This window comes from Drosophila mauritiana, chromosome 3R (assembly GCF_004382145.1).
Source record: "Drosophila mauritiana strain mau12 chromosome 3R, ASM438214v1, whole genome shotgun sequence".
In the NCBI taxonomy this organism is placed as follows: domain Eukaryota; kingdom Metazoa; phylum Arthropoda; class Insecta; order Diptera; family Drosophilidae; genus Drosophila; species Drosophila mauritiana.
The window spans coordinates 27,927,043-27,952,189 of NC_046670.1; the positions used below are offsets into that span (position 1 = coordinate 27,927,043).

Here is a 25,147-nt window from a genome sequence, read left to right on the forward strand (position 1 = left end):
AGTTGCTGGTCTACTTCGAGCAGAGCTCAAGGTCAACTTGTTCTGCGGTCGACGATAAGAATTGCAGCATCTTCAAAGGTCGAACGGTGCGTTATTTCTGAGTGTTAAGAATACTTTTCAAAATATCTTTGAATACAACAAGCTCAGCGAAAGTCTCGAAAGTAGAACGAACCCCTTTTATAATGGGTATTATTTATACACAGTAGTTATGTTTACTTTGATCACATTTTTTATCAGGGGAACTTCCTAATTAAAAACAAAAAAAAAAAAAACAAATAGCCCTGATAAAGAACTAAATGGTAATTATCAAATTTAGATATACACCCAACAATAATGATAATTGGTTCATCGCATAAAAGTGAGATTCTCCGAATTGATAAAGTTTAATTGCCTCTTTTTCAACACCATTGCATGCATCGATAAAACTAATAGGAATTACAAATAAATTAAAAATCTGTTTTTTTTTTCTTTTGGCTAACAGTGTCTACCATTTCTGAATGTTTTTGTTATTCTCTCTGATTTTAAAATTGCAACGATAATTAAACACGAACTTTGAGTTGCTAGTTGCCATAAGCATATGCATGCATTGATCAGTAGCTAGGGGCTGTCAACAACAATGACTATGTATGATAAGCAGCCACCTTTAGATACTTCCCTTACTAACAGCTAGAAGGTAGAGATAGAGATATTCAAATATTTGCATTCAGATATAAAATAATGTTCTCTTGTTCAAGCTGTGAAATTTTTATCTTTGGAGATAAGGTGAGCATTTCAATTGAAGAACCAACGGGTGTATTTTTTAGATTTCAACAGAAACATGGATACAATTTGTCTGCTAAGTTATTAAAACTAAGGAACTGAATACACCGAAATCCACGTAATTTTTGCCAGTGCTCTCCTCTCAGCTCGTAAGATCCAATCCGTCGATGGAATTAACGGCGTGAATAATTAGATGCGCTACTTGAATGGCTGCCACCAACATCGTCAATGATCACTTGATATTTTTTCACTTTCTGAGTAGCCCCACTCGAGTTTGGAGAACTCGCGCGCGCTTGTAGAAACGAGTCTGAATATTTTCCGACAATTCAGAGTCTAGACTCTCGCGAACCCCCATCATCTGTCAATGGCGGCAGAAGATGAAGCAGAGCTGTAGTTGATGAATTGCTCTGTCTGTACTACTGTTCCTATACACCTGTGAGTTGTCGAGTTGATAAGAAAAACCACTCGAGCTATTCATGACATTCACCCCTACTATTGTAGAATTAATACTACATCTATAATTATTCATATGCATTACCTTTGAGTCTACCACTCAAGAACTTTGAATAACCCTGCTGCAATCCATGCAGATTAATGAGATGGCTGTGACCTCTGGCACTTGGTTTACAGTTCTTGCAAATCACTAAGCTGTGGTCAACTGGCAGTATTTGGATTCAATTATTATTGATGCGAGTGGAAGATGCAACAATTGAGAGATGTCATGATGTGGCAAGGATATTATTTACCTCAACTGAGAAGTATTATCACAGATGTCTGCACCTCAGTGCGATTAAATTCCAACCATATGAATTTTGTGCTTGGTAAGCGTGTGTTTGTAAATTAGTAGTTAATAAGTAGTGTAAGATACGAACACATTTGTGGTGGCCATTCTAGGTAGTTAAATATTAAACCAGCTAGCGAGAATAACTATTATTGAGTTGGGCGTTCGAAAAGTGCTTAAGAAGGCCATACATTATTTTTAAAATTGGTCGTTTGACCAACTTTGAGTAGATGAACGCTGGAATACTCATTTCTATGGCAACATTTTTCCCCAGTTTTCGTTTTGGCTCAGAAGCAATATCATCACTGGCACGTAAAGCGGCACAAAAAGACGCAGGACGAAGCAGCTGCAGAGGGTCCTTCTTTTCATTGTCATAGAAGACATGTTTCGGCTGTGCGGAGTGCTCCGGCAAAGTTGGTTCCACTTCAGGAATTTATTTACTCAAGTGTGATGCGATTATCCTGATGCACTTGTTCTTTGTCTCAATGCGCTAGTTACGCCCGCTGGGCACCGCCCAAAAACAAAAAAACAAATAAAAAAACGAAACAGAATGGAATATTTTGAGACTCTAGATGGCGTGTGCAGCAATAGCAATTGAGATGCCATCAAAGTTTGGTAACCCTTTCTTCGTTTCGGCCTCTTAATTAAATGCCAGCCCGATAGTCATCTTCTGGCAACCGAACTTGATTAGAGTCCAGGGGCTGTACGTATTTTTCTCCTGCAACTAACGCGCTCCATTTCCCCAGCACAATGTTGGCAGGACCTCTCGATTAGTTGGCTTCTTTTAACTCGCGGTTATCTACAGCTCCCTTACCAGTGCCCACCCAACTGAAACCGAATCAAAAGGATGACTAGTTACGACCTCAAGTGTCCAGAACAGAAGGTCTTCGAGTCTTCGGTCATCTTTCTCGTACCTTAACTTTATAACTTGGGCTAAAGATAAAAAAATATAAAATAAATTAACGTTGTTGTAAGCTAAAAACATTTATCATCCCTATATTTTGATTTTAAAGTTTTTACCTTAGGGTATTCGGAACTTCGTTGTCAGTATTTTGCCTTCCTTTTGGTTTCGTGGTAACCATGAATGGGTGAAAGGGTAAGAGGTATCCCGGCGTAGTTTTTGTGATTATGTAGAGCCATAGCCCCCGGCAGACTGACAATGACTTTGACAGTCTGCAGGCAGCGCATTCACTATGATACCTGGTTACCTGACTGCCAGCTCCTGCTCCTCCTTCAACGTCACCGCCAGCGATGTCCTGTCAGTGAGCAAATGCCTCTGCCTTTGCTGGCGGGTGCTCTTTCGACCTGTGTGCGATCCGCGGTGCTGGGGAGCGAATAAACGGCGCCAAAAGCCAGCACAATTAAAACTTGGACAATGCATTTAATTATGTTTGCGGAGAGTAATTAATTTATGCAGCGCTTAAGCGCACATGAATATCCGATTGATGCACTCTGCAACGGCCGGTGTTGCGGTTTTCCGAGTGGGTTTGCCTTGGTGTTTTGTCGCTAACAGGTGCTTGTTTAGCCACGCCCCAGTGCGCCCCATTGGTCGACCTTGCCACCCCGCCACCCACCAGACCACGGACCGCCCACCCATTCAATTTCAATTACCGTACCGTACGAGCACTTCTGTTTACCATTTGCACTGCAAGTGTCTCTAATTTATTTGCTGCGTCTGGAGCGCCGAAATGTTCATCTGCTTGACTGGAGCTGCCCGAAAATCCATTGTCGTAGGTAAATTATGCGTGAGCCATTGACTGAGGCGGCAAGTTACAGAAATCAGCAGGAAAGTAAATAAGAATGGCAATAAATAACGCCGGAAACGGAAGTTGGTGCGAGGTGGCGCTGGAGAAGCGAATGCAAAGCAAACACTTGCCGGGGAAAATTGAGCGGGTGATTTGATCCGCATCCAACAAATCAAACTAAGACACTTTTCAAAATGTATCTGCTTATATATATATATAAAGTTTTTAATATTTATGATTTATTATTATGATCCCTATATTTATTATAATTATTAGATTGGGTAAATGAATAATTTCTAATTAGCTTATTCTAATTAAAAAAAATACTACCTATACTTAAAACCTTCTTTAGTTTATATACTTTTCTTTTAAGTCAGGCAGACGCCATCTATTGGCAGGTAGCCGAAGATGCTAGAGCGAGATAGAGCTCGAGAGCGAGCTTCTGGTCTCGAAAAGCTTTCCCGACGACCCGCAACAACAAACAGCTGAGTGGGTGGCAGCCGACAAAGGAAAAGCGGACAAGTGTCCTGCGAGCCGCCTTTAATACGGCGCTCCTTCGGCAGGAAGCGCTCAGTCGTCGACGGCTGATTCAGGCGAATTGTTCACTCCGGCGGACAGAGTGCGGCGGAAAATCGTAGCGGACTGGGAAAACTCCTTGGGAAAAGTCGCGCGCGCGTGTCGCGTTTCTTATCATACGAAGCGGCCAGTGAAAGTGGAAAGTTATTGCGGGAGTGAGAGCAGGCCCCGGAGAAAGAAGCTAAAAAAGAAAGCAGCAAACACACAGATAAATCACAAGTTGCAAATAAACAAAAGCCGAGGGAATCGTCGTCCAATAAAAGGAATCGCGCGGCTCAAACAAATGTAAATTATCCACCCACACACACACATGCTTTGTTTTTTGTGAATCATACATAAGCGAATGCGCCACACACACACACACACACACAATGCCATTCCAGTTGGCCCCGGATATTAAAGCATACTTCTGTGCGCTCTAATTTATTTTGGTTCCCGGACGGATATTTTGGTTCACGCTATCATTGTCCTTAATTTATGAGGTTCTGCGATTCTCTCTGCAAAAGTTGCCAAATAGAAATATTTGCCTCAATATGTCAAAGTTTATTAGACATTCAGCTTTGCGTGCCCACGGCAATTTGCTGACAGTTGTTTTAGTTGGTCGGACGATAGTGAATGACCATTATATTTGATAAATGCCCAGGCGGACACCAAGTTGAATGTACAATTGCTTTTGCCGCATTTTCCGCTCAGTTCCCTTTACCCAAAAGATGCACTGCACAAAAAAAAGCAAGGTCTAAATTCATTAGCCTGTGTAATAAGAAGTTGTTAGGAAATCTAATATTTCGATTATTGCTTTAAACAAACAAATAAATGGAAAATAATTGTTAATAACTATAGGATATTTTCAGTTAGATCAGGCAGCAAAATATTTTTTCGCTCGGCCAGCTGATGACTTTATGATATTATTTTTCAGTGTACAAACTCAACTTTTGCGGAGAGCACGGCATCCACATCCTGTGGCCGTTCCGTGGCCATGTTGTGTGCACTGTGCCTCATTTTGCGCCGGCCTAATGGCAGGCTCATCATTAACTCAGTTATTGTCAGTTTAGCGCTAAATTGACAGGCGGAACGACGGGCCTTTGGGGAAAAGGAAGGGGGACTTTTTCAACTGGGCCGAGTAAATATCGTTTTGTTTTTACTTTCGCAGCGGCGTCATTTTGTCGCAATTATCAAATGGCGTGCCCGTCATCGCCAAATAGCAGTGACAAATGGCCCCATCGAAGAAATTTCGGCCCCTTCCCCAATAAGCCTGGCCAAACAATTTGCAAAGCCCTGGGAATCGAGACTTATTTACACTCTTGTCTCTCTCTCGACTGGCACGAAAATAGCACAAGGACCTTCTGTTGACAGTGCCTTACCATTATCAAAATGCCAAATGCTGCACGTAATTAAAATTCGCTCAATTGGAAGGATGTCAGAGGCCCCGAGGTCATTCGCAAATAGGTATTGCCGGTGGAACGCTCTCCTGATTAATATTCCCTATTTGGCAATCGCAGTGAGCAAACATGGGGCGGAAAAAGTCTAGCAGTTACATACCAATGGCCAAACGAACAACAGGCATGTACACATTGTGTACTTTCATATATCTTATGACGAGGCTCCTAATGGCTACAGAAATGTCTGCCAAGATGGGCGAAAATCGATATTTTCTCCGCTCGCTGGCTGGTTTGTTTAAAGTATTTAAAGCATTGCCGGCTGGCAGGTGGAAATCCCTTACGGCTCGCCGCACTCACTGTGCTTTTCCCCGCGTAACTTATCATTGCTTTGCAGGCCAAGTTTTCCTCTTTTCAATTGGAGGTAACTTTTCCGGCCAGGGCTGCCATTTTGTGCTCCACTCGCTTATGCCAATCCTGCCCCAAGGCGACCCATTCCCTGGGCAACTCCCAAGCCCGAGCTCCAAACTCCGCGAGAACTCAACGTTCGCAGTGCCTTAATTGCCCTGCACTCGTCGTGGCGCATAAATTTCTTGGCCAAAAGTGTGTGCGCTACCTGTTTTGGCCCGACTTTTGTGTAATTAGCCAGACGTATGCACACTTTGTAGCTTTGTTTCAAAAACGCCATTCTGCCATTTTGGCGCTACTCTGCGATTTTTTAAAAATAAGTCAAGGAATCCCTATTCATATGGTATTTAAGACTAAAATGTATATTATCTGAAGAGATGTAGAAGTAATAATCTATAGTTTCTACTTGAATGATGGGCTATTATTTCTTTCACAAAATTTAATTTGTCATTTATTTAGTAAGGAAGGAGTCCAGGGCATCCAAGGATTCGGCCAAGCGGACTCCAAGCCCCCATTTACCTCGACTAAATTGTGACCCAGTTGATGGCTGAGCTGCGGGTTGTCGGTGTGCCTTTCTATTGGTGCATCGGTGTATGGTGCCTTTGCCTTCCGCACGTGTTGCATGTGGCATGCAACAAACAGCACATATGTACATACACCGCTGTATAGCCCGCAAAAATGCAGATGTAACAGCGTGGCAGCAGAAATGGCCCTAAAAATTGTAGCTGTCAAGTTTGGGAAATGCTCCGGGCCACTTGGGCCGACTTTTCGTTTGCGCTCATTTAAATATTTGATTAAAGTAGGCGCTTAAAGTTAGCCTTCGTATTTTGGCCTGAAAGATTAAAAAGTGGAAATAATCATGGCAGAATGGCAGCATATCGCATAAAATATTCATAAATGGCAGCGGTGTAATAATAACACTCCAACGCCTTCATTGCCAAAGCACTGCTCATATATTTCCACTTTCACATGCTCCGCTCGTTATTGCGCAAACCGCAGTGTTTACATTGTAAATTTCATTACACTTTTTGTGTTTATCATAGCAGTCATATCGGTTGGGCAAACAAATATAATTTATTACATTTTCATTGTCGCGCTCCCAGGGGAGCAGTGAAAGTCGTACGGCGGACGGACGAATCGCGAAAATGAAATAAATTGCAATATCAATATTGAAATCTGGTGTCCAATTTCAGTTGTGATATGCGTTGGAACATATTCGTTGTGAAGTGAATTAAATACGCCAGCAGAGCGTTTCAATTAAGCGAAAACCGGAAGAGAAAAAAGCTCTAAAATGGTAAGTGGCATTTAATTAAAAAAGCAATCAAAACTGATAATAGAGCACATAACAATCACACATTTCGCTCTCAAATGAACACAGCTGCTTAAGAAAGTCCTCGAGCTGACATATGCAATCCAATGATTGTGATTTTCGGAGCATTTCCAACAACCTTATTTATCATTTCACTTTACTTGTTTCTGCGTGTGGCACTTGGGACTCTGTTCTCCTGCACCGCCACAACATTTCAATGCGCCCAACAAAGGCAATAAACATCAAATATCGGTTAGATACATCTTCATCAGACAACCGAACAGCAAAGCTGAGAGCCCGGGTTGCAGGAAAAAATCCGAAAAGCAACAGCAGACACAAACAAAAAGCGAAAACACTGGCGGCCCGAGGATGAAGCCTCATGTGTGGCCAACTAGACGTATGCGTAATGTATGTAAATATATTTCAAGTGTTTTGCTTGTTTAGTATTACTTCCGGCGGAAGCGATTGATTGTGCTGCGTATCTGGATGGCAGAGGTATGTCTGCTGCCTCCCCCTCCTTCTTTCCGCCCCTTTGAGGGTTTGATTTCGCACAACAAATCAAATTGAGTGCTTTTCGGATACATTTAAACGAAATGAAAATGCGCAATCGCTATTGGTTTCGCATATTTCAAATTTATCGACTCGAATCAAAGCTTGTGTCCCGTCTGGGAATGTAATTAAAGTCCAAGAGCTTCAGCTTTTACGATTCGAAAGAGCCCAGTACGGCAATATAGATCATTCAGGCCAGATACACCAGACACTAGAGTGAAAATATTGATGTTTGTTTAAGAGCAGCCATAAACATAAATACTAATCGGTTACTGTTTTCCCTTCAATCGCAGTATGGCTTCGTTAACTACGCCTTGGAGCTGCTGGTGCTGAAGCATTTCGGGGAGGAGATATGGGAGAAGATCAAGTAAGTAGCGTTCAAGTGCCAAGTCAACAGTTACACAAACTCATTAGTAAACGACAATTAAATGGTGAGCGGCATAAGAAACCCAATCAGTCTCCCTGGCATATATTCTCATATTACCCAATATATCCTGCGATTCATTTCAAGGCTGTGTGCCCCCACAAACATATTAACAGCCACGCACTTAATTAATAACTAAAATACATAACTCCCCCACATTTGTCTGCCACGTACCGCAATTAACTAATTATCCATTTTTCACATCGGACATGGCCGTTCAGTCGTTGGGCGTGGCCCGCCCACAAAGCCGTAGTGAGATATACATAAATTAATCGAGGCCGCTTGTTGTTGGTGGCGCATAAACAAGCAGGACACGCGTCGCATTAATGCGTACACGGATTTCCCAGGCTCAGAGATCCACGGGCTCCAGCCTGCGAGTGCAGCCAAAATCTACACTCCTAGAACAGCTGATAGAGAACACTTTTTACAAATACTTTTCACATTCCAAGCATTCAAACTCAATTAAATTTAAGGTATCAATGATATAAGCTAAGTCTAAGAGGTTTCTGGGACTTGACCTAAAATCGGAATGGGGTTAATGTTTTCCCTTGTTCGTCAGTGTATTCAGTTAGCGGAAATCAACGCCCCGAAAAGGCCACGCGCCTTTGGCAAGTGTGTGGGTGAGTTTATGGGAGCGTTAGTGTGACTACAGGCTATGTGGTATATGCGATTCGCATTTATCTTAATTAAGTTATTGATATTGCTACATGGCTGCGCGGGTGAGCCTGAGTCATAGACCAAGGGAGTAGTCCTCTACTAATTGGCCGTGATTTATGATTTCTGATTGCTTAACCGCAAGTCACTTGCCATTTGTATTGGCCACGTTCACAAATTGCTAATGAATTGGGGCAGTCAAGGGGCGAATCGCATCGGGTGTCGGCATCCTGGCCCAGACAACCCTTTAATTATGGCGAAGAAGAGGGAAACATGGCGAACTTTTCTCATTAGAAGGGTCTGCTCCAAAGGAAAAGGTAACAATAGCAACGTTCGCAGGACACTGTCATCTGGCTCCAACTTTGATGTTATAAGTAAGCGCTAATTCAATTAATTATGGCATTTAAGACAGCTATAAATGGGTTGATATTTTAGAAATCTTGCGACTGGGTATACAAAATTCTGGAATTTAAATAGAAATGAAAGAATATTTTAACATATATATTTGGCTGCTGCCTCTTAATTTCTCTCGGTGCACTGGCGGCCCTTCAATTTAAATGCCTGCCAATGGGGTCGGCATTGACATGACTTTAATTACATTGCAGTTAGTTGGCAGCCACAGTCGTAGACATAGTCGCAGAGCCTAGGGAAATAGCTGCAGCGAGAACCAAACTCATTATCCAGCACTTGAGGCGCCAAGACAAAGACGGGGTCTCAAGTCCTGCGCCTTATGTCTTATGTCCTATGTCCTGTGGCCTCAGCCCGGGGCCACAGTCTCTCTGCTCTCTCAGTCCCCATTCCTCAGATGGGCCACATCGTTTGTCGCCGTCCTCGCACTTGAAGGCATTGTCAAAGCCATCATTAAAGCGAGGAAAAAGAATAGAAAAGCCAAGGCCACAATGGGAACGGGGCCCTGGGGAGGGGTTCGTCTGGTTCTGCCCGCCTTGGCATCGTGGCATTGGCATTGGCATTTGCCTTGATTGACACCCAGCTGACCGCATTGATAGATAGATAGTTGGTAGTCAGTAGTCGGTCTACCTCTTTGTCAGCCCATTGCTGATTGCTTTTAAAGCCTCTTCCCAGGACCTTAAAGCCAGCTCCTGTTCCGCAGCCTCGCCGGTCGTGTTTGCGCTCACTTAATCAGAATCAGTGCGTTAAGTGCTTTATGCTACTTGGTCCCGAAGCATAATTGCAGCACATCAATCTGCAAATGGGTCTCATTAATTTGCCCAAACAAGATGCTTGATGAAAGGGGGAAACGGAGCCGACTCTCAGTTTAAAGCAAAGATGAAACCAAACAGATAACTTAAGGATTCTGCAGCTAAACACAGCACGGCAAAAAATATGCACTGCATTCGCTTTCAAATTATATCTCATTGATAAAACAACCCAAAAAAGCAGATTCAGATCAGTTTTTCTGAATTTGTTAGACCCCAATTATCCCATTATATAGTATTAGCTTCAATTCAATGTAAGGAATAGTAGATCATTTTGATTCCAAATTGAATATTGAGGCTTTTCCTCGTAGTGGCTGTAGTGCCAGTTGTTCAACTAATACACACAGCAACCAGTCGACCAGTCGCGTTATTGTTGTTTTTCCTGCCTCAGCTTTTAATCTGCTGCTGTTGCAAAAGTCCTGTTATTGTTATCCTGCTGCCGACGTGCGTGTTTGTGGCACTTTAGACAAAAATCGATTTGCCTATAAAATGCTTTACAGCAACGACCACAATTCGGCCGCAGGCGAGAGCTGAGGTTTGAGCTGCTCGGCTCCGATGGAATTGGATTTGCCCTTTGTGCGAGTGTGTCAATATGTCAGTCAACTCTATATACACCCTATGGTTATGTGGCCATATGGTTTGAGCTGTCATATGAGCCGCAGCTGCCGGTCACTCGCCAATTCACGCTAATGGGTTCCGATGCCTCGACCTCATCCTTTTTGCCTGATTTAATGCGTGTGGAATGATATCACTAATTTAGTTAAGTGTCCAGAGCTTTTGGCTGCCCGGAATCTTATGCCATTTACATCGCGCCCATAGAGGGGCAGGTGAATAGCAAGCCTAGAGTTTGATAAATGGCTAGAAAACTTGCTCGAGCACGTCAGCGCCGACTTGTCACATTAAATGTAAATTTAAGGCAATTCTGAGGCCAACACGTGCCATTGCCGTTTACCGAACATTTTTGCGACCTATTAGCTTTGCTGCGGAGAAGGAGTTGAGTTCAAGGGAAGATTCTCGCTGACAAATACTGAAAATCCATCAATCTTCATTGCGCTTCACTGGAATTTCCATCAACTGCGCTGCGGCGGTGGAGAAGCAATCAGCCAGCATTTTGTCAAGCATCCTGCTAAGGACACTCGTTTGATTGCAGGCATTCGCGAATCCTTTGCCATTAAAAGCGCATTTGTACACTCACATCGTGGTATCTGTGCAAAAGTATTTATATCGGGCTTTGATACGCGCTCAGCTTATTTTTTTGGTTACTTCGGGCCATTAGTCGCCCACACTCCCACACTCCCCCACTCACCCAATGACCTGACTTTTTTGGCCATGTCGTCTTTTTTTTAGATATTCATAGGAACATTCGCACACACGCCCGCAGCATTACGTCTTTTTCCCTGCTGTTTGCCACACTCACATTGCTTTACACACCCCCTCGAACACACGAAAATCGATCGCATTTTCATGGCAGACATTATGGAAATTCGAGTCGATTCTCGTATCTGGGCTGGGGTTGGGAAAATGCCATTTTGAGGCTTGTAACGAGTTGAGGGTTGCCCGTGCCCGTGCCGGTGCTAATGCGTCAAAAATGTGCGTTGGCCTGGCCAAAAAAAGTTCTCAGCCAAGCTCAAACTCCGCAACTTTTTAGCTGACAGCTGGTAACATTTGGGGAATGCAAACTGTGCCGCCGGCAGCTCAAAAACTCAAACACGAAAACAAACATCGGGCGAACACAAGAGAAGCACCTGTTTCACCAGTGCTGTCGGCGCCTAGCTTAAATCAGAAAAGAAACAAGGCAGCAAAATATTTAGAAACAACAATAGTTTTAAAAACAAACAAAAGAGATACATAGTATGTTTTAAGTATGCTTTTTTCGCAAACATATATTAATAGTGGATAAATGCCATGCTAACAACTAAAACACGTCTAAAGAAAAACGCACTTTATAGAAGTTTCTGTTTTCCAATTTTATCCGCCATTAAAGTTTAAATCGCAAAGTCACTATGGAGTCGTTCGAAAAATCGCAGCACTGATGGTTTCACCCTTCTCCTCTGCCAGGTGAAGTTCCGCCCCAACTTTTTGCATTTACAATATTTTCATATTGCTGCTCCAACTGTCGTCGCCATTTTGTCAACTGTTTTCAGCGCGCAGCAAATATTGTTACGCTTTATTGACTTCCATGATGCGGGCAAGCTGCTCCATGACAGTTGCAGCCACGCCCCCTCGCAGGAGCATCCTGTTCCGCCCCTGGCCAGGACATTTGACACGTTTTCGCACTTATCGCCGAGATTACTTTTTGCTTTGATTGCATTTCTTTTGGCTCGACGTCGCGACTCCTTTGCTTCATTTATTGTCTGTTTGATTGCTTCATATTTTTGGCCAAAACCTGGAATCCTGGCATCCACTACAATCCCCCGGTTTATTGTTGAAAGTTTCCCGTTGGCGTTTTATGTGCTCTCCACTTTTATCGCTTTATGAATTATACGTCGCGTGCGTGCGGCCCAAAGTTGGTGGCGTTGCGCATACACAATGTTGGACCAGTCGCCTTCAATTCGCTGGCACTCGAGCATTATCGCCATTAATGGCTTGTCAATAGGGCCAATGACTTGGCCGAGTGTCCTTTCGTGTGTTAAAGTCAAATGGTGTGCAATAATCTAAATAAGACCGAGTCCAAGGAGGCTAATTATAGTCAAGACAACGGGGCAGCCACTTGATAACGATTATGACAAGCCATTAAGCAGGCAAAGGCAAAAGGAATAGCCATTATTGAGCGACTCACTGCATATTTGGGTAAGGAGAACGGGCGGTATTGGCTATCAAAAAATGTCATTTACATAGCACGAAACCTTATACTACGACAATTTAATTCAATTTTAATGAAGAGAAAAGGATATCAATCGATAGACCATTTGTGTAATATGATATACCCAAATATTCAATACAAAGCTTACTATTAATTATTCTGCCAGGATTGGTTGCATTAAAAATATTCAAATAATTGTATCTATATTTTTTACTATCTACGTACTTTTAACTCAAGAAGCTGTGTTCGTTCCAGAACTTCTTATCAAAAGTTCAATTACACGGTAAAAGTAAATATTTGTTTTCCAACCGCTTGAGTACACAGGTTTGGTGTTTCCGCGGGCCCTCTCCTCATGTCTTCAGCAAAGGTCCTTATTGGTCTTTCACGGAGGGTTGAACTGACTCGAGTTCACTTGACGGATCCAACTAATTACGTATTCCATGGCTTTGGCAAAAACCAAACGCCAACGAAAATTCCATTAATTTGTAATAATAATTCCATGATACAGTAGTCATTAATTATGTAAACTGCTGGCTGACTGCTGGACATTTTTAATTAAATGCGGCAGTCGAAATATGTTTGCCAACCAACTGGGCGCATACGCAATGTCTAGTTAGTAGTGTTGCAACAGCCTGGGCTCTAAAGGATAATTAAATAACCCGCCAGCCAGTTGAAGGAGTGACTGGGCACGTATTTCGCGCTCAAATGCATCGCTGAAATTTTTATTTATTGCATTTTGCGAATTGCGACACGCGCGCTAGTTTTGCGAGATCCTTTGGGGCCGAGGGCAGGACACGTCGCTTAAAAGCAATTTATTTTCCCCTTATGAGAGGGTCAGCTGCTGGTTGAAACGCTTTGCCACCGTCCGCTTTTCGCCAGCTCATGTGTGTGTGTGTTTTTTAATAAAACTAAAAACCGCACAAGACTCTCCCTGAGCGCATTTGTAACATTTCGAAATTGCATTTGGGCTGCTTCCCGGGCGAAATCTGCATATTGAAATCGTGTCCTCTCCAAAGGCAGCAGGCATTTTTCATTTGTTGCTGTTACTTCCGGCCGAGATTTGCCAACGTCGATGATGCCAAAGGGCAATGCGTCCCGCCCATTTGCATTTTACAGCAAAACAAGACATTTCCCGGAGCAACTGCTCTGCATCTGCTCTGCATCAGGATGAGCAGCAGAAACATCGTCCTCTAAGCCGGAAGTGTTGCCATGTGCCGCCTCCTAGATTTGCGCCGTTTTGTTGGCCTTTCGAGGCTTCAGCTTTGAGTGGAGCTCTGGCCGGCGGCCATCATTAGGACTAAAATCCTGTAGGATTGTAGTAGGACTGTAGGACTGAGGGGCAGAGCCACCAGAGCAAATTTGCAGCATAGAAATGGTTCCGGATAGGCGGCCATTGCAAATTGTGTTAGGATGCGAGTTGGCAACTGCCAGTGGAAATATAAATCTAATTTCCCTCTCGATTCGATTGGAAATCCATTTTTCAGCATTGTATCGAGTGCATGAAATTGTTCTGACGGCTGACGTCACATGCAGGGTATTTTGCTAAATACTATTTGACTTTAGTTAACTTTTAGCAAATACACTTTAGGTGGCAGAATCTTTCCAAAAAATGATTTATCGATTTACCCTTCTCATGAGAACTAACGACGAAAAAAGGATCACTTTATCAGTATTTTGGTCAAAACAAGGCAAAAAATCGTCAAAATTTTAAAAGTCGTACAGTTTTAAGCTCCTAATGATTTTCCTAATTAACTGGTCTTTAAATCTTGAATCTTTTATTTTTTGACATTTTTCGAAATTATTGATGATGTAACCCCTTATCAAAAAATCGAAAATTGGCCAAAAAAAATTTTTTTTTCAACAAGCCAAAAGTTATAGATGTTGAATGTTTAGGTTATAAGCTGCATAAAAAAGGGAACACCAAACTCAAAAACCATTTTTTAAGCAAGCTTTGTCTTTTTTCGTTTATAATAGAAATCACCCCGATAAATGGCCAAATCCTGCAAATCCTACACTTAAATAATTCCGTACGAACACATTGCTCTTAAGTCCCCTTACACTCTCTCATTACATCAAATATTTAAGCCCCATTTTTTCGCTGCATACGTAAATATCAGCTCTGCATACAATAACGTTAATTTACCCTTAATTCCGCCTTAGGTCAGCTTTAAAAACTAATTGTGTTAAGGGCGGCTTAATTTTTTGCTTTCCCCTGCGAAGACCAAACCCGAATCGGAAAATGGGAAATCCAGGCGCAGTGGGGCGGCGTCGACCGCAAATTCCGCAGTGAGAGATGGGCGCGATGTAGTGGGATTGTTCGGCATTTATCAGGGCTTTTCTTTTGGCGGCATCGACAGTTGCTAATGATGTCCTAATTTCGAGATGTCACAGTGCATGCGTAGAGATAAAAAGTAAATGGAAATGGCCAAAGGCAAGGGCGAGTCAATCGATGGCGGGCGGTAATAAATGACCACGAAAAAGACAAAAAAAAATGCTGGCCGATTGGGCCTGCATATGGACAGATATTAATGGGCCTGGCCAAAAGTGCGATTCATTCGATTTTCCGATCATCTGGGCTGCTTCTTTCTCCCTTTTCTGACTTTTTGGTCACTAGGTGTGCGACACACACTTCAAGCTGCATTAAAGGTTAATCATACGCCCCGTGGCCGCCGTCGCAGCTTAACGATGGTAAAAATGCTAATCCCCGGGAAAATCGACTTGGCGAAGCCAATGCCAATGGCACTGGCCGTGACGATGATGATGATGAGATCCTTCATCCTTCATCATTAACAACGTACATCACGTCTGCATGTGAATTGCTTGGCAGCGGTTTAACGCTAATCGCATACAAATACACACGAGACAGCAGACAGGATACACCCATAGTCACCAAAGTGGCAAAGTGGGAGCACCAGGGTGGATCTTCCGGTACCAGTAAAACTAGGGAATTGGCTTCCACTGCCTTCTTCCTGATTTGAATAACACGCCTCAGGGATTACCACAAACACACAGAGTCCTAGGCACACAGAAAAAAACACCGAAATGGGTCATCAAATGGTTGTATGAACAACAAGCATATCGGAATGTCTTTAAGGACATAAAATTCGAAAAAAAAACCCTTTAGATAAGATAAATTTACATAAATATATGTTATTATGATAATTTGTATAATATTTTTTTAAATATTTAAGCAAGACTAAATTTTGATATTTTTTGTAGGTTAATTTATGACCCAGCACAACCTAAGGCAAATACAATTTTGTACTTAATCGTTACTTAGTCGCCAGTTTAGATGTTTGGCCTGGTTTCCACTAGAATCGCTGTAATTTTGATGTTAATTTCCCGCCTCTGGCATTCGATTAAAGCGATGCTCTTGGCTAATTCGACTTGACCCTGGCCCAACTTGGCTGCATCCTGTATGTGCGGGTGTGTGTGTGTGTTTGTGCACAATAAAACATGTGACTCACTTGAGTTATGTGCCACATTAACTTGCCCGAGTCTTAAGTGGCTTTTAACCTTATTTCGTTTCCGTTTCTGCGCTGCACTGGCTGTGGTTCTGTTCTTTTTATTTTGGTTCTTTGCAGCTACTTGGGAAATTCCAAATGCAAGTTGGCCCAAAGCTGACTGTGGCATACTCTATTCCGAAAAGTGCAGGCATTTAGCTGGCAGCATTAAACCAAGCCAGGCTTCTTACGGTATAGAATCCTTCTCACCTCGCTGCAAGGCCGAATTGGATGAGTTTCTTAGACTTCTCTCCATTTTCTCTTTGGCTAAGTGCCTGCCAAGAAAATGCACTAATGTCGGCTAGTTTAAGTTCGTTCATATGTGTGTAAAACATTTCAATGGGCGAATACATAACTGCAGACAAACAGTGGAGGTTAAAATACTAGGGCATAGGTTGTGTCTTATTTAAAAATGGTAAATAATAAAGGATCCCGCTACCAATTAACTAATTTGTACGGAATGAATTTATATTAAGGTAACCAATCTATTTTTCATTTTCGTCCTATATTGGTGGACTCTGCTGTCCGGCGGTTGCATGTGCAGCCCACATTCGCATCCAAACTTCTGCGGTGCACGTCAGAAACAGCTGCGGGCTGATTTGTTAAGTCGAAGATGGCGAAACGAGGAACCACAATTAGACGCGGGCTCATCTTCTCGTAACGAACTCATTAGGAATTCCTCACCCGACCGCACGCAAAGTCATCCTCAGACTCGAATTAGCTGATTGATTATGGATTTTACTCACTTTGCGGTTTGCCGCGAGGCCCACACTCCAGCGCAGGCTAAGCCAACTTAAAGTTTCAGCTGCCAAAAGTCAACAAGTAGTTCATAATAAAGCGATTTAATGCCCTGCCATAAAAAGTGAGAGTCATGTGAGGAATTGCGAGGAAAAGTGGGAAATGCGGGGCGGAAAAGCGCGAAACGGGACTTAGACAGCGTGTCAGTGACGCGTGAATTCCTCGGGTTGAGCATTCTGGCCGGGGACTTTTCATCCACATCCCGTCCACACAGAGCAGCGCAGAACGTGGGCTGCGAATAGCTCTGCGATTGGCATATTAAATAATAATATTTACGCGCGAGAGCCACCAAAACCAAAGCAGTGGCCTGCTGGGGGATGTGTACACAGGATATCCACACAGTATATATAAACTTTCGATGCTGAAAAGGCAATGCGCGTGAAACTTAAACCAACAATCGCGAGGCAAAACAAAAGCACTTGGGCGTTGGCCTAAGCTACTTAGGCGCGAAATGTTTTCGTATTTCTTAGGCGCGCTTCTTAGGCTCCTTGGCCGTTTTCGCAGATTAAGCCACTTAGTTTCGGCCGCCTGTCGTTGTCACTGAGTAAACAATATTTAAATGAGTTTAAAGGGGCTGCGTTGCCCAGCGGAAATTGAATTTGTAATGAAAGCGGCGGAGACGAAGCCACTAAGTGTCGCCTTGCAGACCAACGCGGCGTATACGCAATATCCAGGAAAAGAAGGAAGAACATGGCTCCATAAATTGCCGTCGTGTGTGCGTAATTAATTTTTACAGCTCGTATTAATTGACGCTTATGCTGCCGCAAATGTGCTAAATTTAATGGCAAACTTTTTTGCTTGGTGTGCGTGTGTGTGTGTGACCGAGGATTTAATGACAAATTGCATTAGGAGAGAAGAACGAAAAAACGTGCCCGAATCCAATGGACTAATTCTGCTTTCTCCACGCACATTAACTTTTTCAATTAAGTTGTCGATCAAAAGGCGAATCTGCGAAACACACACACACCGACAGCTTACACACACTCGCCGACGCCAGACACGCACATTTAAATCAATAAAAATCAATCATACGCAGTGCTGGGCGGCAGGTAAGCTGGGCCAAAACGTGCAGCATAATTTAATTTACGGCACAAAATGCTGCCTAGCTGGCACAATAAAAATGATAGACATTTTGCCGCTGGAGTGTTGACTTTATGAAATTATATTGCGCACAGATAGAAGCATTAGGCGAAGGTAACCAGCTGCAGATGATGGTAAAAGCATCCCACCTCAGCTCAACTGAGCAATTAAATGGAACCAGAATTTATGAAACGAGTGAGCTGCAATCTTCACTTCCAGTTCACTGGCCATTTAGAGGACTTTAAGTTGCGTAGTCGTAATATTTATGTATGCACTCGCCATAAATCTTGGTTTAATTTCGAGCTTCCCTCACTCAACCGCTTGCCATATATTTTATAGAATAATAAATTGCATGACGAAAATCAATTTCCATTTTGGTGTGTAATATGCAGGAACTTCCTTGGTTTTCTTGGCTCGAAAGCTCTTTTTCAGGTTCCTGTTTCCCATTCAATGTCCGCTGGCAGTTCAGGAAATTAAAAATCAGCTTCCACAATAAAATAAGTACGTGTGTGGGCGTGTGAGAAGCTGCAATATTAAATGTTTTCTATTGCAACAACTCAGTCTTAGCAGGGGTGCAAGTACTTCTCGCATTTCAGCGACAGCTGCTGACACATTCTGCAATCCAACAGCATTTCGCATTTGAAATGAGCAATAATGAAATACCGCATTTCGCCTTCGCTCACCTGCGATGCCACGCCCACTTTGTCGCGACAAATCAGAAGTTTTGCGTAGGGAAAATGGAAAAACTTTCTCACGTACAAAATCTACTTTTCTATTACGTTTTTCCTCCAACTCAACCATCCACCCACCCACCTCCCACTCGATTTTCATGTTCGATTCTGCAACGCTGGCGTTTTTTCCCGACTTTCTCCGGGTTACTTTCACTGTGCCGGCACGTTGTATTCAATTTGTTTTGGTAACAGCTTGGCGCAAGTTCTATTAAATAATAAAGTCGATTTGCACGATGTTCACAAAGGCAAATGGCAGCGGGTTTTTCTGTTTCTGTATTATTCTTATTCGATGCAAATAGCGGTCAAGTTTCTACGAAGAATATAAAATACTTACCCAAAAGCCAGCTAACTTTTGAGAGAAACTTAAAGGATTTTGGTGCTTAAAATTGACTTTCAATCCGCATTATGCTTTATCTCAAAGCAGAAAACAAAGAGGAGCTGCACACACTGCATGCAGATGTGTTTAAACTGCTTGCTCTGGTGACCCTCAAACAGGAAGTGCTGGCTCTGCTTTACGTTTAAGAACTGCTTGCCCTATTAACTTAAAAATATCCCATCTCACAGAGATAAACATGTTCTTTTGGGCATAATTGAATTATCCAAAATACTTTCTTAGGCCAAAGCAATTATTCCCAGAAAAGTTATATGAAAATATGACAGTTTTTCTTAAACTTACTCAAAGTGAGGCTGTCCAATTCACTTTTGATTAAATTTCATCAAAACCCCAAAAAAAATCACAAAAGGCAGCGCATTTGAAAAATCCTTTAGCGTGAAAGGGAATGCTGAAACCCTCGCCCCATTTTAAGGCTGACCAAAATTTCTCATTTGAAGGGCTTTATTCCGTCTTCATTGCTTAATTAAAAACATAAATATGAAAAAGCATATAAAGTGACCGCCATATGGGCAGCTGGCCGCCAAAAACACACAGACAGACACACACACACACACACTCACAGTATGGAGGAATGCCAGCCACTCACTCATAAATTCACGAGCACAGAAGCAATTTAATTAAAATTAATGTATTTGCCACTCTCTTTTTTTCCGTCTGTGTGGAAAACCCTTCTCTGCCATTTCACATTTTGCGGTTTCGCCTGACTCTATTTTGATGGCTGCTTATTTTTGGCTCGGGTCGGAATTCAGGAAAAAGGCCATGGTCAGCATGGAGGGACAGTTTCTGGTGCGACAAATTTACGACGATGAAATAACATACAATCTAATTGGAGCAGCTGTCGAGATACTCAGTAAGTAGTTAGCTGGTGCCATTTGGTTATGCAGGCATATGTGGGTCATAAAATACTGACTCACAACTGTCCTTGAAGATATTCCCGCAGATGACATCCTGGAGCTGTTCGGCAAGACTTTCTTCGAGTTCTGCCAGGACTCGGGCTACGACAAGATCCTGCAGGTCCTGGGAGCCACGCCGCGGGACTTCCTCCAGGTACTTTCGCCTTATTTACCCGATATATCTGAACGTTAACTTAATTGAAGGCCATTTCACACTCATACGCCGTGCATCCGCGGCACAATTGCATTGGCCAATCGACTTTTAAGTCATTTTTCATGCTGCTCCCTTGGCAGTTTCTCGGTTTCGGTCTCGGTCGAGACTCGAGTTCGACATTCGCCATCATTGATAAGCATTAAGTATTTTGCTTGAGCGCACACATCGCCACTCAAACCCGAACCGTAACCCATTTCCCTTGGCGCCTTTTGTTGCACTCACATTCGATTTATTTTCAATTTTCCACATTTTTCACCGCAAATGCTTCTCGAATCCTTTGTCATAATGAAAAATGAAATTGAATTTTTTCGTCTGCACCACCGCAACATCAACAACAACAATGCTACACGGAGAACAAATGCCACGAATGCGGCCATCAATTCACTTTGAATTCCGTGGACAGCATGATTTTTATCAATACTGAAAAGATATCGATTGACCTTTTATATAATTTCTAAAACAAGTTTCTTGCTTGGAATCCAATTATTGTTTTTTCAATTAGTTAAGCTAAGAAAAATGTTACTCTATCTGAAGTATCCACTTTCTTTTTCTCGCTGTGCAACAATCAGAATCTGGACGCCCTGCACGACCACCTGGGCACCCTGTACCCTGGAATGCGGGCTCCCTCCTTCCGCTGCACGGAGAAGGATGGCGAGCTGCTCCTGCATTACTACTCGGAACGGCCTGGCCTCGAGCACATAGTCATCGGCATCGTCAAGGTGAGATACGACTATATACGAGTATATGTGCCCAGTCACAGTCCCATTCGCATTCCCATTCCCGATTCCCTGTGGGAGACCCATTGACGCCTCTGCTTATATCTTATATCTCTCGCTCACAGGCCGTTGCATCCAAGCTGCACGGCGTCGAGGTGGAAATCGACATTGTCAAGCGCAAGGGTGAGCCCATCGACGAGGCCGAAAAGGAGCGGGCCATCGCCCGGGAGAATCAACAACTGCTGGAGGACGCGGTGGCCACGACGACGACGGGATCGGCAACGGTTGTCCTGGCTCCTTCGACGGATGCCGAGCGAAACAATAATCACAATGGCAGCAATGGCAGCAACAATAATGGAATGGCCAACAACGGCAACACCGTCAACGTGAATAACAACAACGATGGCCAACAGATTGCCAGCGAGACAGGTAACATAAAGGCAAAGGCTCGGAAGAGTAAATAATGCAAAAAACAGTCGCCACGATTAACATATTGCGGAATTCACAGAGCTGGCTGGCATGACAATAAATGTAAACTGTATTGACTGGCCGGGCCTTATTTATTCATTTCATTGTGCCGCCCAGCGATATAATAACGAGGAAACTTTGTGACATTGCTCTGATTTTAATACAACTGGCTGGCTTCGTTTGGCTTTTATGGCTAAATGTATTATTTACCAGCTAAAACGGTTTATTTATGTTGAATAAAATGCAATTATTTCGTATTTCGTGCAATTATTTAGCATCGAAAAACTGTCAGATGCTGTTAGCCCGCTGAAATAGTATTTTCTGAACTACTGGACTCATCGAACTATATATATTTATTTATTTATGTATTGCCGCCAAACTTTTGCAGATCCCTCCATTGCGCTTAGCACGTGTCCTATCGCCCAGGACAGCTTCGATTGCGACGGGGACAAGGAGCAGAAGTGTTTGCGACTGCTGAAGAACAAGAGTGACGACATCGAGCGCTACGACCACGTGCAGTTCCTGATACGGGAGATCAACGTGGCCGCCAAGTCGCAGGTGGATGCCAAAAAGGACGAGGTCGCCGACGACATGGAGTTCCTCTGCGAAGGTGAGTGGTCACCTACTCAGGCTAATTGCCTGGCTAATCCGGACGCAAATGCTGACCCCTCCTCCTCGTCACACAGCTCCACTCATATCGCCCGCCACTTTCTGCAAGGTGTTCCCCTTCCACCTGATGTTCGATAGGCAAATGAAAATCGTTCAGGCCGGCAAGGCTGTGTCTCGAGTAATTCCCAGGTGAGTCCTTGCTAACGGTTTACAGTACGCCATTTACTTATGAGCCATTGTTTGCGATTAGTGGCCATTAGCTGGATGGCGTTCGGATTTGCCTCAGCCCTTTCCCTTTTCCTCACACTGCAAAAAATTACTTTAAAGGGTGTCTGAAAGTATGCACACTTTTAGACACCTTAAGCAAAGATGTAAGCATCTAAGTGATTTCTGCAGAGTCCTTATATATGCATTATAAGTTGGGATCAACGAATTTATGCTTTGTATTTCTCCCTGTGCACCCCTCAGAGTTGCCGAGGAGAACTGTTCCCTAATAGAGGTGGTGGAGGCCATCCGGCCGCACCTGCAGCTCAACTTCGAGAACATCCTGTCCCACATAAACACCATCTATGTCCTGCAGACACGTCAGGGGGCCATGAGCAGCCGGCACGAGCAGCGTTTTCTGAGACTGAAGGTGAGCAAGGGCCAACAAGCCATCAATGTGTCTGGCACGGTTATGAAAGTCCCATTCCAAAGGACCCTTACGCACAGCCGCCCCGTGGCATTAAACTTAATGCTTGGCCTGCCACAGAGTGCGGCATAAAAATCAATTTTATTGCAGTGGCACACCCTCGGCACCCGAAAATAATCTGTTATTCTTTTGTACTCCTTAGGGGCAAATGATGTACATTCCGGAAACGGATCGGATACTGTTTCAATGCTATCCCAGTGTCATGAATCTGGACGATCTGACCAAGTAAGTAGCAGTTAATGGGTATTACAACAGGGAGACAGGGATATAAGTGCTCATAATGCACCAGCTTCTAGTGTACTTGAAATACGGTTTTAATTAAGGCAATAATCTTTTCGAAACACCAACCAATTTTTCCGCAAGGAAGGACTTTAAGTATCGTTCAACCATTTTAATAAAGCGGCAAATGTGTCTTAGCCTGATTTTAGAGGCACGACCATATTAAAGGCATTAGCTCTTAAATAAGGTATTACTAGAAAATACCTTTATGGCATTATACTCGCAGTCAAATTGAAACAAATGCTCCTTCAGCTGGCTGAATTTATGGGTGACATTAAAAGTGTTTCCTCTTGGCTTATTTTCTTCGCTCGGATTCTATTTGCTGCCTGGCGATTTCAAAAGTCCTAAGTAAAACAAAATGCGTGTCATTTTTCCATTTTACACCCACGTGCCACATCTTTGAACTCGCCGTTGAACGTGGAATGTGTCCTGTTTTTCAGGAAGGGACTCTACATCTCGGATGTGCCGCTGCACGACGCTGCCAGGGATTTGGTCCTGCTCTCCGAGAAGTTCGAGGCGGAGTACAAGCTCACCAAGAACCTGGAAATGCTCACCGACAAGCTGCAGCAGACCTTCCGCGATCTGGAGAGCGAGAAGCAGAAGACCGACAGGTAAATGACAAATGACAGCGCCGACTCCTTAATGGCGCGCAATTCTCTCAGGCGCGAAATTGAAATTACTTTTCCATGTTTCTGCATTCTTTTCCTGCTGCTTCTTTCTGCTTCATCCTGGCCCATTCAGGCTGCTCTATTCGGTGCTGCCAAAGTCGGTGGCCAATGAGTTACGACATCAGCGTCCTGTGCCGCCCAAACGGTAAGAAAAAGTCAATTTACCCTATCCCTATGGGAGGAAGTGCACAGAGAGAAAACAAATGGTGTTGAGACCATTACACAGCTTACAAGTTGCAGATATACAACTAAGAGTGCTTTTTTCTCTGTGCATCACTCTCACATGCTGGAAAATGCAAGCAATTTGCCATATTTGTGTCCGTTAATTTATGAGACCACACTTCCTTTGCCATTCGACAGCTACGACTCCGTGACGCTGATGTTCTCCGGCATCGTGGGCTTTGGCCAATACTGTGCGGCCAACACGGATCCCGACGGGGCCATGAAAATCGTGAAAATGCTGAATGAGCTGTACACGGTTTTTGATGCTCTGACCGACTCCAAGCGAAACCTGAACGTGTACAAGGTGGGTCAGTCAGAGTTCAAATGCAAGTGGGCAGGGCTGGCCAACAGCCCCTGCAGTGGCCACTTAATTACACTTTTTACCTGACCACAAACACGATGCAATGCCGGCCCTTTTTTCGGGTCAGCTCTCAATTTGGTCCATCTAAAGGACTCATTGGCATGTCTGTGCTTTCAGGTGGAAACAGTTGGCGATAAGTACATGGCCGTTTCCGGACTGCCCGACCACTGCGAGGATCATGCCAAGTGCATGGCACGAGTGGCCCTCGATATGATGGACATGGCCAAGAACGTCAAAATGGGATCCAATCCAGTGGTGAGTGTGGAAAATAACAAATGTCGAATATTTATCACTCTGTTATTTTGGTGTATATAGTGAGAGAAAACTTCACGTTTAGAAACTAGCACAAATAAAACTCGCTAAATTTCCCGCAATTGTATTTGAGTCTCGGCTTTGCTTTTCATCAAATTTTAGCATATCCTGGCGTCTTTCCTTTTGTGCCATATTTTGTGCAGCCTTTGCCGAGCAACAAAAATGCATTCACAACTGACAACTTGTGCTCAAGTTGCTCAAGTGCCCGCGGATGAAAAGCGGGGTTGGGGCTGTGAAAATGCTGGGTTTTTCCAGGGGGCCGTCACTCTAATTGTGCGCATTGAAAGTAGTTGGAAAATTGTCTCGCGCGTGTTTTTGTTCGTTCGTGTGAGTATGCAACTTTCGCGCAATTTGTTGCTGAATGCGCCATTCGCCATTCGCAATTTTCCATTTGCCTTTCACCATTCGCCATTTTGAGCAACAGCAACTCAATAGCGCATAAATTTCAATGTCTATCCCCTCGCCCCTCGCAATCTCTTAACCCTCGACTGGCCGGATTGAGTGGCAAGTGCACGTAAAATATTAACAACTTGTGGCAGCAGGCAAGTGCGAAAAAAGTTCATTTAACAAAGTTTCCCATTCTCGGCGCAAGGCGTGGGCGCCAAGT

General features: G+C 43.5%; 1 protein-coding gene across 2 annotated transcripts in view; it reads left to right on the forward strand.

Annotated features, from left to right (window-relative positions):
* Positions 1-3,874: 3,874 nt before the first annotated feature.
* LOC117144427 (guanylate cyclase soluble subunit beta-1) overlaps positions 3,875-25,147 on the forward strand; it is a 43,390-nt gene continuing 22,117 nt past the window's right edge. The window contains exons 1-15 of one of the 2 annotated variants that reach the window (XM_033309569.1): positions 3,875-4,146; positions 6,839-6,939; positions 7,797-7,870; positions 19,857-19,957; positions 20,036-20,154; positions 20,784-20,933; positions 21,056-21,359; positions 21,787-22,008; positions 22,085-22,196; positions 22,476-22,641; positions 22,841-22,923; positions 23,418-23,588; positions 23,719-23,790; positions 24,006-24,171; positions 24,346-24,483. In XM_033309569.1, the coding sequence (XP_033165460.1) occupies positions 6,937-6,939; positions 7,797-7,870; positions 19,857-19,957; positions 20,036-20,154; positions 20,784-20,933; positions 21,056-21,359; positions 21,787-22,008; positions 22,085-22,196; positions 22,476-22,641; positions 22,841-22,923; positions 23,418-23,588; positions 23,719-23,790; positions 24,006-24,171; positions 24,346-24,483 (1,881 nt within the window). In that variant the 5' untranslated portion in view covers positions 3,875-4,146; positions 6,839-6,936. The remainder of the gene's footprint in view (positions 4,147-6,838; positions 6,940-7,796; positions 7,871-19,856; positions 19,958-20,035; positions 20,155-20,783; positions 20,934-21,055; positions 21,360-21,786; positions 22,009-22,084; positions 22,197-22,475; positions 22,642-22,840; positions 22,924-23,417; positions 23,589-23,718; positions 23,791-24,005; positions 24,172-24,345; positions 24,484-25,147) is intronic. The other variant, XM_033309570.1, reaches the window with a different exon arrangement.